Source organism: Muntiacus reevesi, chromosome 4 (assembly GCF_963930625.1).
Source record: "Muntiacus reevesi chromosome 4, mMunRee1.1, whole genome shotgun sequence".
Taxonomy (NCBI): domain Eukaryota; kingdom Metazoa; phylum Chordata; class Mammalia; order Artiodactyla; family Cervidae; genus Muntiacus; species Muntiacus reevesi.
Window position 1 is genome coordinate 64622226 of NC_089252.1, and position 17422 is coordinate 64639647.

At 39.0% G+C, this 17422-nt stretch overlaps 1 protein-coding gene across 6 annotated transcripts in view; it reads left to right on the forward strand.

Moving 5' to 3' along the window:
• The window catches only part of RBMS3 (RNA binding motif single stranded interacting protein 3), a 773699-nt gene that overhangs the window by 724084 nt on the left and 32193 nt on the right, over nucleotides 1-17422 (forward strand). For all 6 annotated transcript variants that reach the window (XM_065932912.1, XM_065932913.1, XM_065932916.1 and 3 more), the window contains one exon: nucleotides 16561-16641. In XM_065932912.1, coding sequence (XP_065788984.1) covers nucleotides 16561-16641 — 81 coding nt within the window. The remainder of the gene's footprint in view (nucleotides 1-16560; nucleotides 16642-17422) is intronic.

The window sequence follows — 17422 nt, forward strand, 5'->3', positions numbered from 1 at the left end:
AGGATGGGCCGAGCGCCCAAGGGCCTCGTGTAAGTGACAGTATGATAGCTACGAGCTGTTCCTCTAGCTGGAATGCGTTTCCTCTGTGCTTCAGCTTGAGGTTTTCTCAGCAGGGAGCTGTAGTTTGTTTTGCAGGGCTTGTTTCAATGTTTCCTTCTCCTTGGACCTGTCCTTCCTCCTTCCATCTTGTCCTAGAGTTACCAATGTTTCCTATTCCGGTAGGTCCCTGGGACTATCTTCATCATAAAATTTAATGCGCGGTGTTCATTCTATGTTTAATTACCTTTCCTTCCCTCTAGAGTTTATATACTCCTTTAGAGCAGGGACTACTTCTGTTTACTTAATTTCTCTATGACCCAGTAGCATTGGAGTAGGTATTTAAGAAGTATTTGTTGATTGACTAGAAAATGCCTACACATAAGAATGCTGTTTGGGTAGAAACACTTCAGCGTCCTAACCTTAACTTCAGAAGATTAAAATAGCTAGATATTTCCCAACAAGTTTGGAAATCTGAATGAGTATTGAGAGCTTTCTGAATGGGACAGGAATCTCTCAAGAACAAGAAAGTAAGAGAAAAAGTGAAAGGATTTGGAGAAAGCAGAATTATTGGGAGATCTTTATAGGAAATAATTTAAAATATTGGTGGAAATCTACAAGGTGTTCGTTAGAAATATAGCTACTACTTTTCAGCAATGCCTCTTATCTGAAAAGTTTCATTTTTGTTCATTGTTTTCCCCCGGTAGTCATCATATTTATTTATCTTAGTAACATCATTATAATGGATTCCCCAGAGTTACCTTCTAAAAGTACTTTTCTACTTTTCCTTGTTCAGGGCCCTCACATGGACTCCACTGTCAACATGCTGGTCTCGACACCATAGCATGTTTGCCTCATTCGTGTGTGTGTGTGTCTGTGATTTCTTAAATCATTTCTTCAGTGTCCTGGGTCACGCCTTTTGCACATTCTCTGAAAGACATGCATCCAAGTGCCCCACTGTCATTGTGCATGGTAATCAGAACAAGTAATGGCCTTTAGCTTTTTTTTTCATTAACAAAATGGAAAAGCACCATACCCAATCCATTAGTGATGCTCTTTTATATTGAGAGCTTACTGAAAAAAGGCAGCCAGCCGGTGGACATAAGGCCATTTTCCCTCAAATAGGATTTTCAACCAGGATCAAACAAGATACCCTTTCATCTGGCAGGAGAGTTTATGCTCTCTACTCCTCTCTCTTTCTTGTTTTGTTTTGTCCTTATTTATCCTGACAGTCCGTAGGGAATTTAACTGTTTTCTAAATGACATTGAAAATTCTTGCAGATTCACAGTATTCATAGGGAACAAATATCAATTAGTCTTTCGAAAACCTTATTTCTTATTTTTGAAGACCTTATTTCTGTCTGTGACTTTTAGCTTTTTGAATTTCTTGCTCTCAAAGAGATGTTTCCCTTGATTTTTTTTATTATAAAACTGAATATAAATGTAAAATAAATAGCCATTTTGGTTTTTTAAAATTACTATTATTATTATCATTCCTTTAACACACATGTAGTAAAACTTCTCTGTTATTTTCATTCCTTTAGGAATTATGTTTGATTGATGGCCTTGAACTCAGCTACTTCAGGCCAAGACTTGAGGGGTTTTTAATCCCCTAACCTCAACTGAATTATCTTATCTTTCACTGATACTTTGTAAGGTGTTTGCTTGCTTTAAAGCTCACACCCATGGCATTTGTACTTATCACTCAAACCACTTAGAAGTCAAGCTCATTTGAAGAGCTAATTTCACACGATGCTGAAGTACACATGTGTGTATATGGCCCAGTTTCTAAGATACCTTTCCTTAGGAAGCTCATGAAGAGTGGAATGCAACCACTCAGACCGCATGGGCCTTTTTCTACAATCTCTAACTTCTGTTTTATGAAAATGAGTGCTGACGCATTCAGGCCTGGGGAAGCACAGTGCATGCCCTTCATCCACTCTTCCTTACCTCAGTCCACCCCCAGGGACAAGAGAGATGATGAGAGAAACCTAGAAATACCGTTCTCAAGCCCCACACCAGACATACCATTCATCAGTCTAAAACTGGCCACGAACCCAGCACTATTGTCGTTAACTGCCTTCCAGGTGGTTCTGGAGCTCAATCAAGTTTGAGCAGCATCGCTGCCAGCCAGGCAGCCTGTGAACCCGGGAAGGATGCATCAGTTAAGACAATGGAGGATTAAGTGCATGATGAAATAAAAGTTGAATGCTTATCCTCTATTATTCTATCTTTTTCCTTCTTTCTAGAATTCTACTTTATATCATTGTTGTCTTGTATGACTTCTTTACTTCTGTGTGATGTGTTTTTAAAGACCAATGGACTTAGGTCAGAAATGAGAAGAGTTGGTCCTTGGTGAGAAAGAGAACTCCCAGCTCTGAATTTGAATTTTGAATTCCCAACCTGAATTTATGCCGCACACTCAAGGGGCTTTCCATGTGGCTCAGCGGAAAAGAATCCACCGGCCAATGCAAGAGATGCGAGTTCAATCCTAGGGTTGGGAAGATCCCCTGGAGTCGGAAATGGCAACCCGATCCGGTATTCTTGCCTGGGAAACCCCATGAACAGAGGAGCCTGGCGAGCTACAGTCCAGGGGGTCATAAACAGTCAGATACGACTGAGCAACAGGACACTCAAAACTCTCAGGGCTCACAGCCCATCACGATATCTACAGGAACTACGAAGACAAAGGAGCCGTGTGAACTGGCACTTGGGTGTAATGTGTGTGTCCATTAAGGCATGGTTAGTTCCCTGAGATACTTTTAGGATTAGTGAGACCCCAAACAGGAACAGGAGCTCCAGATTAACCTCTCTTCATCTGGAGGGGAGGGAACCAAGATTGTTGACAAACAGCAGCAGTGATTCCTAGGTGTGAAATGCTATGGTCATCTTTTTCCGTTTTCTATTAGATTCATACTCACACTCCATACTTCAGGGAGGTCTTACTAATGTCAGGAGTTTTCACTCCATTTTTAAAAGGACCAAGGACCAATATATTATTTTTATAGAGAGAATCTTGGTCCTTTTAAAGGGTTCGTTGCAGCCCATGAGTCCAGGGAAGGACTCCTATGCTGTCTACAAGTATCTGCTTCCCCAGCACATTCCTTTGAGCCTCTCATAATTAGGACAGTAACTAAATTGGCCTTTTTTATTTTCCACTGGTGTCAAATACAGCTAAGAGGATTTGCCATACTTGGATATTAAAGCTCTGTTTGTAACTGGCAGCATCTAATCCTGATTATTCATGTTTGTATTTCTAAAATACATAAAACTAGAAACAAAGCTTTCAACTGAGCCCCCAATTTCACACCCAAGTTGACCTTGGTTGTCCCCAGCCTCACTGTGACTCATGGCTAATGAGGACAACTGTACTTTTCTCTCCTCCTCTTAACCCTCCCCCAGCCTTTTGCCAGTCCCTGCAGAAGCCTGGGTAGAATTGGGAAGAAATTTTACTGGACGTATACTTACTTATCTCCCATGCCTTGCATGATTGTTTTCAGTTTCTTCAGGGGTATATATATTATATGTATTTTTCCCTGTTTTATTTTCCTTAATCCAAGATTCTCCAAGGAAGAATGGTAGAAATTCAAAGTATTCAAAATAAATCACTTGCATTTAATATTTTGATCATTTATGTGAATTATAGATTTCCTTGGGGAACACACATAAGCATAATTTTCCAAACACACTCTAGGGTAGCAGATTTAAAATTTTTATAGCATATTAGAATTGCCAGGTGAGCAATAAATATTAATTCCCAGCCCACACTTCAGGCCAATTAAATCCAGTTCTCTGTAGGTGGGACCAAAGCATTGGTATTTTGTTCAAAGAGCTCAGATGATTCCAACATAAATACAGGTTTGAGAACCAGAGTCCTCGAGATTACTCCTCCATCTCATGAGACGTTATAGTAGTTAAAACAATTAAGAGTGTTGAAGTCCAGCACATCTGTAAAATTACATTTCCCTTCTTAGAGACACTTGTAGATTCATAATAAGCATTTGCACACTAAAGATGGAGAAGTACTGATGGGGGAGGGAATGGATTTAAAGAAAGAAGGAGGGAAAAGAGAGAAAGGAAACCTCATCTCCAAGTAAAATAAAAACAAAAATACCTGCTGAGCTTGATTTACTCCATCATTTTTCAAAGTTCTTAACTTATAGTAAACAAGACTGTGCAATATGTATTTAAAAATTCCTTGGAACAGCCCTCCATGGAATGTCATTTGAAAGATACTGAATAAAAGAAATCCAGAGCAAAATGTTTTGTTGCAATGCTCGTTAAAAACCTGCAGGTTTGTTTCATTGTCGTGAGGCATTTGTATTTAAAATAACTTATTGAGGGTAGCATGCAAGTTTGAATGTATGCAAGGTTTCTGATAGAAATAGTATACTTGGATCACAGGCAGTATATGAGATTTAGTTTAGAAAAGTCAGTTTCCCAAAATCCATAGAACAAACAAGTTCGATGACTGGTACCTGAGAAACCGCACTTGTAGTGACACTGGAAAGGTCTGGGAAATCCAAACCTTGGGTAAGAAAGCGGGGTGGTAGACTAGCAGAAATATGCCAGGACACCTGAGATCTAGTGCTCGGTGGCCCGTTCAGGGTCAGTACAAATAAAGGCACCGTTGGGCACTGCTCCAGATTCCCGCACTCCATTTGATATTTTCTTCCCCTAGGCTTTTCCATAAACCTCAGAACTTTTTATCCCTGACTTTTCCAGACAACTCTAGTTCTACAGTTTCTCCTCTCCTGTATCAAAACCAGCTTCAGTTTGTCCTCAGAATTCTCCCAGCTCCTTCTTGAGGACTGGCTCCCTGGAGGCTCAGATGGTAAAGAATCTGCCTGCAAAATGCAGGAGACCCAAGTTCCATCCCTCAGTCGAGAAGGTCCCCTGGAGAAGGGAATGGCAACCCACTCCAGTATTCTTGCCTGGAGAATCCCATGACCAGAGGAGCTTGGCGGGCTACTGTCCATGGGGTCACGAACAGTCAGACATGACTGAGCAACTAACACTGCTACTACTATATGGGAAAAAAGAACTCCCAACTCCATTCCTCCCCAACCCCGTATCTCTTGGCAACCACCAGTCTCTTCTCAATGCCCATGGTTCTGTTTCTGTTTCACAGATAGGTTCGTTTGTGTCCTATTTTAGATTCCACATATAAGTGACGTCATATGGCACTTATATTTTTCTTTCTGACTTCACTTAGTATAATTTCCGGTTGCATCCTTGTTGCTGCAAATGACATATTGCATTCTTTCTTACAGCCGAGTGCTATTCCACTGTGTATATGTACCACACCTTCTTTATCCATTCATCTCTTGACAGACATTAAGCTGTCTCCATGTCTTGCCTATTGTAAACAGTGCTGCTTTGAACAAAGAGGTGCATGTATCCTTTTGAACTACAATTTTGTCTGGTTATATGCCCAGGAGTGGGACTGTTAGGTCATGGTAGTTCTAGTTTCAGTTTTCTGAGGAAACTCCACACTTTTCCAAGTGACCGCACCAACTTACACTCCCGACAACAGTGTAGGAGGGTTTCCTTTTCTCTTCACCCTCTCCACCATTTGTTATTTGTAGAGTTTTCAATGATGGCCATTCTGACTGGTGTGAGATGATGCCTCAGTGTGGCTTTGATTTGCATTTCTCTAATAATTAGTGATATTGACCATCTTTTCATGTGCCTATTGGCCATTTGTATTTTTTCTTTTCTTTTCTTTTTTTGGAGAAATAGGGCTCATAACACCTTTTTTGTTTCATTTGGTTTTGGGTTTTCTTTTTTGTTTTTATTGGGTTATAGTTACTTTACAGTGAAGACTCATAACATCTCAAACACTTAAGATATTGACTTTTGTAAATATTTTTGAATGATGTGGGGAACATAGTTCCTTTCTCAAAAGAAATAAAAACAAAACTTAAACTCTAGAAAAGTCTATAATTGGCATTTTAGGAAGTCAGTGTCCATAGTAACCTGTGAGTTTGTGAAGGAATGTCCCCTGAACAGAAACTAGTGTCTTCTGGTATATAAAAATCAAGGTCAGATGATCAGACCAGGCCAAGGAAAATCTGGAGATAAAATTAAGAATAGTCAGTATCTATACAGATTGTTTGACTTTGCCTGACTTCTATACCACCACCGTAAAAGTATAATTCTGATCTTCTTGTTTATATTTTTAAATAGCTGTTATTTTTATTTCTTTTGGGAAATACTTCTTAGCTGTTTCTCTCAATGATCCAATCCTTTATTTCTTATTTTTACATTAGGTGGAAAATATTAAGATTTGGGGCAACGTTTCAGTCTTTTTGAGTCATCTGTATCCAAGTCTACTTTCTCTGTTTAAGAATGTAACCCAGATGTCACTGGGTCCTGAAATACTTTGAAACCAGAAAAGATTGTCTGGAATTTCCAATCCCATGCCCTTTAGGAGTCTACAACTTTCTGCATTGTTTTTAAGTTTTAAAAGCATATAATCACCTCTTTCTGCTCTGTCTAATCCACACTGTGTTGATTCAGAAATTCACCCCTTTTCTAGCTTTTCCACAAATATCAACTCAGAATAATACCAGGGAAGACTGGGTCATGTTCAGTAGTGGACACATGATGGGCTTGTGAGCAGTTTCAAACTGAAGGTACCGATGCATCCCTGTGCCTCAGATGCCCGTCAGTACCTCCTCCCACCAGTCCTTCCTCCCCACATGCTCCTGGGCACGCTCTCTCCCACTTTCCTCTAGGTCTTCCTGGCTCCCTCCCCGTCCCTCTTTCTCAGAAACACAAGCTCCCTCCACTTATAACTCTCTCTCCACATGTGTTAAGTGTCTGTTACCCCTGCTTTGGGACCCTCTATTGATACCAAGTGACTTATTAATGTGATTACCAAGAGAAAAAATGAACATTTCCCACCTAAGCTGCATTTCTGACCCTGCCAAACTATTAAGATGATGAAATTTCCATCTTCTCATAATAATACCAATAAAAATAAAATCAATAATAATGATGGCTCCTATCTATTAGGTTGTTTGTATATACCCAGCTCTATGCTAAGGGCTTTGTATGCATTATTTGACTAATATTTCTCCATAAAATCTTTAGCACATGAATGTTTGACTCCATTTTATGTTGCACTAAGAGATTTATGACTGCAAATTTCTGAACCATCATACAAAGCAACTCAAAGTAAACCGTGAGCAGCTGGATTTGGGTAAAGCTAAATATATCTGAGATGGTGTAGGTCACAATGATTCTAAGGCCTCAATGAGAATGGGTTGAAATTTACCCCAAGATGATGTCCTTTGTCTATCCATTGTTTTACAGCTATTGTCAGGCAAATTGTTCTTCACTTTCGGAGGCAAAAAGTGGAATCTGGACCTTGGTACCAGAAACTCTCTTTCCTTCCAGTCCTCCCATCTCCTTGCCCGTAGCTCTTCACCCTGAATACATCCTTGGAAACAAGAATGGGGATCTCTTAGCTCAGCAGAAACTCCTCCTCATGCTTTTGTGCTGCCAGAGTTATATATGCTCACATGGACAGGGTGGTGCTGCTTAAATCTGTTTTTCTCTTTTTCCTCTCCTAAATAAGTACACCTCCTAGAAGCACTTTTCTCAAATAGCTTTATGCTCTTCTTTTGCAGTTTTCAACTTACCGTTGCTTTATCCTTTGTTCCTCCTCATTTAGAACATTGTCCCATCTTTTCTGCTTCTCCTACTTCCTTCTTGCCTTCCCTTGTCCCCTGGGCATCTTAGATCAATATCTAATGTGAATATTCTAACTAGTCCTGTAGGTCAGGCTTCACATCTGAAAGTCTCTTGACTCAAAACCAAACACACAAAAAATGTATGTTTCTTGAGTCTCTTGTAGAGACTGAAATTTGTTTTAAAGGATCATTTAGAGTCACCTTTACCGTTTCCTCCTGTTGACTTTGCCTGCTCTAGTTCACTGGGGTGGTTAGAATCTATGACGCGTGGCCCCAGATGATTCAGAGGGAGTGTTTCATGTGCAGATGGAGCTTACTGTGTGTGTGTCCATCTGGATGAGCGCCTTTTCAGTTTGTCTGATGTGTCTTCACCTATAGCCTGATTTAATGCTTTAGGCACAGACTTAAGTAGAAAACGACACTGCTTTGAGGCACATTGAGGACTTTATCTTCCTGACAAAGTCCTTCAGTTATTTCATTTCCAAAATAAAGAAGCAAACTCCATTTCCTGGAAAAAAGATTAAGTGAGCTCTGAGAGACTGAGGACATTAGTCGTTCATGTACGTTTCTGAGAGAACGATCCAGGTCATTTTTAAAAGTGGTTTCTTCTTCTTGAAGCTTTCAGATTTAGAGACTGACTTAAGTAAATGCTGATTTGATCTCAACAGCTTCTCTCATTTGAAGAGGTCACTGCTTTACGAAACTTTTAATTCTTTGCAATTGATAAATCATACTGATAAGTAAAGATAATAGAGAATGTTAAGAAGCAACAAAGAGGGTATAAACAGATAGGAAGTTCAAATGCAACAAGGGAAGACTAACAAAAGAAAGTAATAATAATATAAAATACAACTTACCCTTCCTGGATCCTGTGGTAAATGGAAGATTTGCAATAATGAATAATACATAAAATTAAATACTTTATATATTTCAGATCATGAGGGAGAAAGGAACTATCCAGGGCATCCAGTGTGTTAGTGATGAAATCTGGTTTTTCTGGGCTCTGATGTCCTATTGCCCAACCCATGCTTTAAGACTACAGTTTATGCTCACTCAGTATTTAGTATGTACTATGGTCTCAGCATAATTTTACTGAATGTTTGTAATAAGAGAGTTAAGAATATATGTCTGTTATTGAAATTTTACAATAGAACACTGTCACCTCTCAGTTTCCTTAGCTTCTCACTGGTGATCTTTGCTCTTTATGCCTTCCACTTCTTTTTCTTGCTTTAGTGTACTGCCTATAATCTCTAAGCAGTATTAGAAGAGATGGTACTGAATATCATTATCTTTATTCCAAAATTTAAATAGAAAGTGTTCAATATGTCACCATTAACTGTGAGGTCAGCTGTAAATGTTTTGTTTGTAGACTTCTATTCCTAGTTTCCATCTATCCCTAGTGTGCTAAGATATTTTCTCATATACAGATACTTGATTTTATAAAAGATACTCTCATTCATCACAATGATCATATAATTTTCTTCTTTATTCTGTCAATATGGTGAATTATGTTGATTGACTTTAAAATGTTAAACCTATCTTGCAATCCATGAAATACATTCTACTTGAGCATTATATATATATATATGAGATGATTGGCTAAAGTTTTATTTAGGAGGTTTTTGTAAATGTTCATGAAAGACATTAGGTTATAGTTTTTTTTTTTTTTCTTCTTGTAATGTCTTTATCAATTTTTTATATAAGGAGTGTGCTAGCTTCACAAGATGAGTGGAGAAGTGCTCCTCCTCTAGTAGTCACTGGAAGAATTTATACAAGATTGGTACTATTTATTCCTTAAATGTTTGAAAAATTCTCTAGAGAACCCAGTTGACGCTGACGATTTTATTTTGGGAATTTTTTTGATTTCTAATTCTTTTTTTTTTTTTAATGTAGAATGATGCAGATTTTTATTTCTTTTTGTATCCATCTTAATTATGCTGCTCAGCAAATATGTGTATTTTATGTCAGTTGTCAAATGTATTGACATGTTTGTTCATAATATTCTTTAGTATTTTTCTTCTTAACTCCCCTCTCTCCTAAGCCCAGGGAGTCTTTCATTCCTGCTATTCCACTGTGAATACGCTTTTATAGTTGCCTCCATTCTAGTTCCCAGTTTTTAATCTGACTCCCTTATCTTTATCTCCTGAGTGGTCTTTGTAGTTCATGAAATCTCTCTTATCTTTCTCTACATTTTGTGACACCCATCACAAAAATAAATTATTGAGGAGAGGGGAGGAAGGAATTCATGATATCTACACAGCTGTTTCAAGTTCAAATTTTAAGACATAGCTTCTTAATCAGCTAAATTTCTATAGTATTCTCTTTTATTTTTAAAAAATAAAGTGATCTGATAAAATATAAAAATAAAATGACCAGAATGATCTGTGCACATGCTCAAACTTAATGGGCTTTGGCTTTTTTCATTACATTCATGAAGATATTTTTTCCACACAGTTGAAGGCCTCCATAGCCTGTGATCACGTGGGAATGACTGCTTCTCCCTGTGGTTCAGTGGGTAGAGTTTTATAGGTTTCCCATTAAAAAAAACAAAAACAAAACAAAACCCTCCAAGATTCTTCTTTGTCCCTTTCTCTGCTGGATGGCAGCAATAAATGGGCCTCACTCCAGATTCAACAATGCCCATCTGTATTTTTTGTCAGAGTTTAATGCACACCTCTCTGGGTTATTCTTAGTAATTGTTCTGGTGAACTGTATAGGATAATGTAGGCTATATACTTTGGGCTCCCATTTCTATCAAGCTCACTAACTGGTCATCTTTTCTCTCCTCTTCAGGCACTCTTACTTCTAGTAGGTGAAGTCTGTGCTGCTATCTGTATTCACATCGACCTACTCTTCAGGGATAATTATTTTATCACTCATAGCTATCTACTTCATACCTCCACTAGTACATTAAAAAGTCAATAGGCTTTAAATTAATACTAACATAAAACATAACAAAAACATACACTATTAATGTTCTATGTGGGGATCCACTTTACTCGCCAGCATTTCATTGGCAGGAGTGGAAGAATGGAGGAAAAACAGCAGTAGAGGTCCACGTCGGAGTCCATCCCTGATGTCCTCGTTGGTGGGTGGGGGCACTCTTCCCTTTCAAGGAGACCCTCTTCAGCTGTCTTCCTCTCTGCAGACTGTCTCTCATCCTTCAAGTGACATGGATATTTAGAAGGCATTCCTAGAATTATATTCCAGGCAGCTTTTACTACTTAGCCAATGTAAGCGAGTGAAATGATACTAATTGCTCCCCAGTTCTGAGATGACAGAATCTTGCAAATCCAAGAAGCATAACTGTCAGAACTCAGGTATTAGGAATACCTTGACCTAATGTAAGTCTGTGCCTCCCCCAAGCTACTCAGGCTATTTCCTTTATCCTCCAGCTTCCTTTGTGAAAGGAGACTTTGTATTAGATGGTCGCGACAGTGATTCATGCCTCAGGCTGTTAGCGTCATCCAGTACCAATTTCTGCCCTCTCTGCTTAACTGCCTTCCCTCTATCCTTGTCAGTGACTATCTGAGTTTGATAAGACCTAAACAACCACTCTTGCTGAAGTTTCTTACACTGATTTTTGAATGTTATAGCAAGAACTGGCTCAGATGGTACAGAATCCTGCAATGTGGGAGACCTGGGTTCTATCCCTGGGTCAGGAAGATCCCCTGGAGGAGGAAATGGCAACCCACTGCAGCATTCTTGCCTGGAGAATCCCGTGGACAGAGGAGCCTGGGCTCCATGGGGTCAGAGTCAGACATGACTCAGACATGACTGAGCAACTAACTCTTTCACCTTACATAGCAAGGACTAGGCACACCCATTTAAGAACCTACATAATATAACAATAACTTCAAATGAGCAAGTTTGATTAATTATTTTAGGAAATTTCAAAAATTGAAATGTGGGGATTCCCTTGCTACTCCTTTGCTGTAAAAGGAAAAATTTGCCATCAGGAACTATATAAAACATTTTAAAAATTTATTTTGCTTTGCGAGGGAAGTAAATCAGGAACTAAAAATTTGGAGTTTTCACTTTTTTGTTTCTTCAAAAATAATCAACGAGTCCATAGTAACAGAATAATTTGTTCTAAATTAAATAAGTAAAAACACAATTCCTCTCTAACTTCATCATTTTTTTCTCTCTTCATGTAACTATCTTGGTGATGCAGTGTCTAGACTTCTTGGAACAAGTGATGGAGTCTGGAATTTATTCTGTGGGTTTGAAAATGGCTATTTGGGTTTCCAGCACACGCCATGTGAAAACCCGGTGCTCTCAGGATATGTAAAAATCATCAACCTGTTTACCAAAAAAGAAGACATCCATGGAATGTCAAAATGTTACGCTGCCACCAACAGGGACATTTATGGATTTATCCATTTTATCTATATCATCTCATTCTAATATGGTTCCCATCAGCCATTGTATAAAAAAAAAAAAAAAAACACCAGAATAATTTGTACTCATGAAAGAATTATGGAAGATATTTTCTAGTTTTCGGGAAAAAACCAGTAAAATAAATTAGCTTAAAGGATAGACATCCATTCTTGTTTTGGTTTTAGTAAGTAGTCCACAGAATGCATGAAGTCAAAGAGCAGAGGTTTTATATCACAGGTCCTTCTTCGTTTTTGTCATTTATTAGCTGGATAAAAAGCAGTCTTAGGCACCGAGATCTAAACAATATTTGTGCAGCCCGCATTATCAAGTCTGACTGTAGTTTATCTTTGTTCTTAAGGAAACCAAATAGAATGCTTGCAGAGGAAGTTCAGAGGTATTTCCACCAGTTACCTAAAGCTGAGAGTTGATCTTGCACAAGGCTGTAGCCATTTCCTATAAACTCCTGTGCCTAATTTTACAAGTCTGTCACATCTTGAAGCTTTACCCTAGAAAATATATGTCTACCACAGAAAAGTTTTACTGCAAGTTTATCAAGAGATAATAATAGTCTTACAGAGTATAAAATTCCATAGCTTTGACTTATTTAAAATAAGCCTGTCCCTAATTTTAAAACAGCATTCTCCAGTTCTATTAGATTTTCTGTGACACCAGAAAAAAAAAAAAGATTAACCAGAAAAGTTTTTCTTTTAATTAAAAAATACATGACACATTGAACTGAGCTGATAGCATTTATACTAAAATTCTCTATAAGTCCTGTTCAGAAGAGCAGCATAAAGTTAAATTATAAAATAAGCATAAGGGGTAGTAGCTCTTCTGGAAGAAAATTAGGTATTCAGAGTATAAAGTGAAAATTAAAAATCTATGGAGATGAAATGACAATAAAATGTTAACCAAGGCATTGTTATTCTATATTTCTTAATTGGAACTTCAATTATTAAAGTTTTTTTTTTTTAAGTTGGCATATTATACCTGGTGGCTCAGATGGTAGAGAATCTGCATGCAATGCATGAAACCTGGGTTCAGTCCCTGGGTTGGGAAGCTCTGCTGGAGGAGGGCATGGAGGCCCACTCCAGTGTTCTTGCCTGGAGAATCCCATGGACAGAGAAGCCTGGTGGGCTGCAGTCCTTGGGGTCGCAAAGAGTCGGACACTAGTGAGCAACTAAAGCACACACACACAGTCATGATCATGGAAACTCTTAGGATTTTATTTCAAAAGTCATGAAGTTGACTGAAAAGTGGACTCAATCCTACATCAACAGAACTGCAGTGCATTCACAGTATATCCCAGTTTGTCGATATGTAAAATGGGTGAGCCATCCTGCCTAACTCTGCTGTTCTGAAGAGAAGATGACTGAGGATTTAAACTGTAAGCACTTCAGTTGTGACAACTTTCATAACTTCATCAAATACCATGGAAGGTGTGAAGATTCACTGAGTCCTTCTACTGAACAGAACAAAGATGAGGTTTTGGATAACTCTGCATGATTTCAAGAAACTTATAGAAAAGAATCACACAAAATGCTTTCCACTAACTACACTGCTTGGGAACCCTAGTTTGGCACAAGAGATCTGAAAGTGAGGTAGATTCTCATGTGAGGTCATGAGTAGCGCTCTGTGTGGCCAGCCCGTGTCCCTATGTCTAATTCACAGAAAGTTCTTAGCGATGTGGCCACTGGAGCAGGGTGGGTCAGGCGGTATCCAGCGACACTGTCTTCTTATAAAAAGGACACCCGCAGTCACTGATGACAATTGCAAAGTTTGGAATTACTACCTCTGGCATAAAGAATACCAGGATCAGTGAGGGAGTATCCTTTGACTGTTGTGTTGTACATCTTGGAAAACCGTGACCAAAGCGTAGAACATGAGCCACAAAGAGTATTGGTAAAAATATATTCCCACTTTCTACTCATCTACTAGGATTTTTGATATCTAATTAAAGAAACTTTTTCCAAAGTATATTCTTTAGAGTACTAGTTTTAAGCAAAATCAGTAGGTGCTAAAGAGAAAAAGTTTTAGAAACTGATTTAAAGTCCCCTTTCTGCAGGCTTCTGTAAAACCTGATTTCTCAGAGTTTTAAAATTCTCTGTCTATAGCAAAGAGAGCTTCCCAGGTGGCACTAGTGGAAAAGAATCCACCTGCCGATGCAGGAGATGCAAGAGACATGGGTTCAGTTCCTGGGCTGGGAGATTTCCTGGAGAAGGAAATGGCAACCCGCTCCAGTATTCTTGCCGCCCCACGGATGGAGGAGCCTGGTGGGCTCCAGTCCATGGGGTCGCAAAGAGTCGGACACAACTGAGCACGCACGCAGTCATATCCAAGAGGCTGCACTATGCAGAATTGCTCAAATGCACTGAAACACAGAAAGCTTTTTTTCCTCAACTGAGCTAACATTCTAAAAAAAATTGTGTAGGTAATAAATAGTAAATTAAGAGATACTTAAAACCTGTATGACATTAGCGAACCGCCCATCTGAAATGGCCAAGGAGCTGTTACCTCCAACACTTTCTGGGACAGTTTTGTTGGCAATGCAGACACTTGCCATGGGTGCTAGACGTGAAATAATATTTGCTAAAATGTGATTCCAGAGGTATGTACTTTTTTGAAAAATTGACAGCAGTTGTATCCCTGAGTAACTGTCTGCTTAAGGACACAGGACAGTGATGAGCAGAGTGGGCTAATGCACTTGTTTAAAGGTTATATGAACACTTTATAGGGGTGGGGAAGTATCTATACAGAATTCAGAATGATCAGTGACTAAGAGGCATACAAGATGTGTAACTGGAAACAGAAGACTTTCTTCTCATAGTCTTTTTATTCAGCCACTGAACAGTTATTCTGCTAAGTACCAGGCACAGTGTAGGGTGTTGGGAGATGCAGGCATACGCAACACTTGGCCCATGCCTTTAGGGAAATGAGAGTCTGGACAATTTTAATAGAAAAGTGATGAGAGCACAGAGAATGGGGGTGCAGAAATCTCTGCTAATTTTCAGCTATGAAGCTAAATTAGTAATATCCCCAAACCTTGCAAACAGTTGTCCTTAGTCCACATTATGAGGTTGTTTTCATACTGATAGGGATGGCACGCAGTTGTTATCAGCAGTAACACATGGATTACAGGCAGCAGTTTGGTTTGTTTGATTTAGAGTTGCTTCCCTAAGGTTATCTCTATTTTCAGCAAACAGAATTAGTACGACAGTACTTGTTTAGGATGGAGAAGCATTTGTCCAGAGTTGCTTTATTTCTCCATGAATAGTAAACAACATCTGATGAGCCAATCTCCATTCAGATATTTCCCTGGGTTCAGAATTATCATGCCTCTTGGATACTGAAAGTACCTACCAATGCATAACATTGTCATTTAGATTTTGCCTGTTTAATGGGTGCCCTTCATATGTGAACTTAGTGACTTTAGAAGCATAAAGAATCATGGGCTTGCTGTTCCCATAAGAATTGTTTCAATGAAACTGTGTTTTCAGAAGCCTTGTTTTCATTAGATGATTCTGGCTCTGAAATTTTGTGATGATCAAGTTTAGAAACTCAGAAATATAGTTGATTCCATGGAAGATTCCATTCTCAAAAGAGTAGAACTTCAGCTTTTCAGAGGGTCTGTATGTTAGAAACAGGAATATGGGTCATGCTTTGTGCTCACAGAGGTGGGCATATACTTTTCCTGCATCTTCAATTTTTTGTTGCCAAGATACATGTTATCCCCAACACATATTTTACTGAATCCTACAACTTAGTGAGAAACAACTGAACTATTGTATTATTCATTTAGATTAAGAAAATTTGGAGAATTAAAGGAGTGGAAAAGGAAATACTGTCAGTGACATGGAGTGCGGGGAGGAGAAAAAGGCAATTTCAACATGATCTGGAACACTATTTCCTTTATTTATTAAAAGAATAAAAAGCTATCAAATGACAAAAGAAGTGATAACATTTGCCAATTGTGATTGTTGGTAGATAAGTATTTCTTACATTATCCTTCTATTTTACTTTAGTTAGAAAAGAATTATTTTTCATAATATGATTTATTCATTCAACAAACAATCTGTTGAGAGCCTACTATGTGCTGAAAGTAAAATGGAGGAAAAACAGAGGCCAGCCCTGCGTGACTGGCAGGCATTTGTGTTTGGGTGTGAGAGTGAGGTGTTTGGGAGCTGATGCAGAATGTTCAGAAGGACATGAGGGGATGGGAAGAATGAACCTGTGCTGATATCGGAGAGGCGGGCTTCTGTTGGTTCTGAATCAGTAAGAGATGGCTATTCTGTACTGCTAGAAACTGCATTATTTTTGGTCAAACTAGACTTTAGGTTTAATCATGCATTGGCGGGGGCCACACATGGAAAAGTGTTATGTGCTATCACTGTTCTCGCCGGCCGCATGCCCAAGTTCACCTGCATTTCTCTTTGATTTCCTCCAGTACATGACTGCCGCGGCTCCTATGCAAGGGACCTACATCCCCCAGTACACGCCTGTGCCTCCGACAGCTGTTTCCATTGAAGTAAGTCCGTCTCTTCTTACAAAACGAGGTTAGGGCAGATAAATCTCAGCCTCATGAACCAGGGTCCACCATAAACCCCCCAAAATCCTTAGTTGTGATTTTTGTCCTGCTTGAAAGTTTGCCATTGCAAGCTCACTCTGTGAAAGTGTGGACTTTACTTGAACATGCCTTTGCCTTGCTTTGCACAGGACACAGGCAAATTTGGTATCCAGGTCTCAGAGGAATGCCATTTTTATGTGTAGAAAAAATACCAACGATCAAATAATGACTCCATCAAATGAGAGCCACAAACAATCAGAAAGAGGAAGGGAAACATTTGAAGCCTTTTGAATAAGCCAGTTCTCTGATGCCCTTTACTCCCTGAAGCCCTGTTACTCCCTAAACCAACATGAGCAGCACCACCTGAGAGTCTGTTTTTCTATACAGACTTTCAGACCCTCCCTGGATCTACTGAATTAGAATGTGCATTTTCACAAGAGCCCTTAAGGATCAAGGCGCACATTAAAAATTAAGATGGACTGGATTAGCACACTGGTTCTCAAATTTTTCTGCATGTGGAAGTTATCTCAAAATTTTTTTTAAAAATAGTGATTTTTGCCAGAGAGCCTGATGTAATCCAGGGTGTGCACCGGACCTGGGAATTTTTAAAGGATGCCAGGTGATTCTTTTGTGTGCCAAAGATGAAGGACCACTCCTCTCAGCAGTGAACCTTGATGGGACTGTGACGTCCTACAGCAACGGAGGAGAACTTGTACCACTCTTGTTGGTGCAGACCATGAGT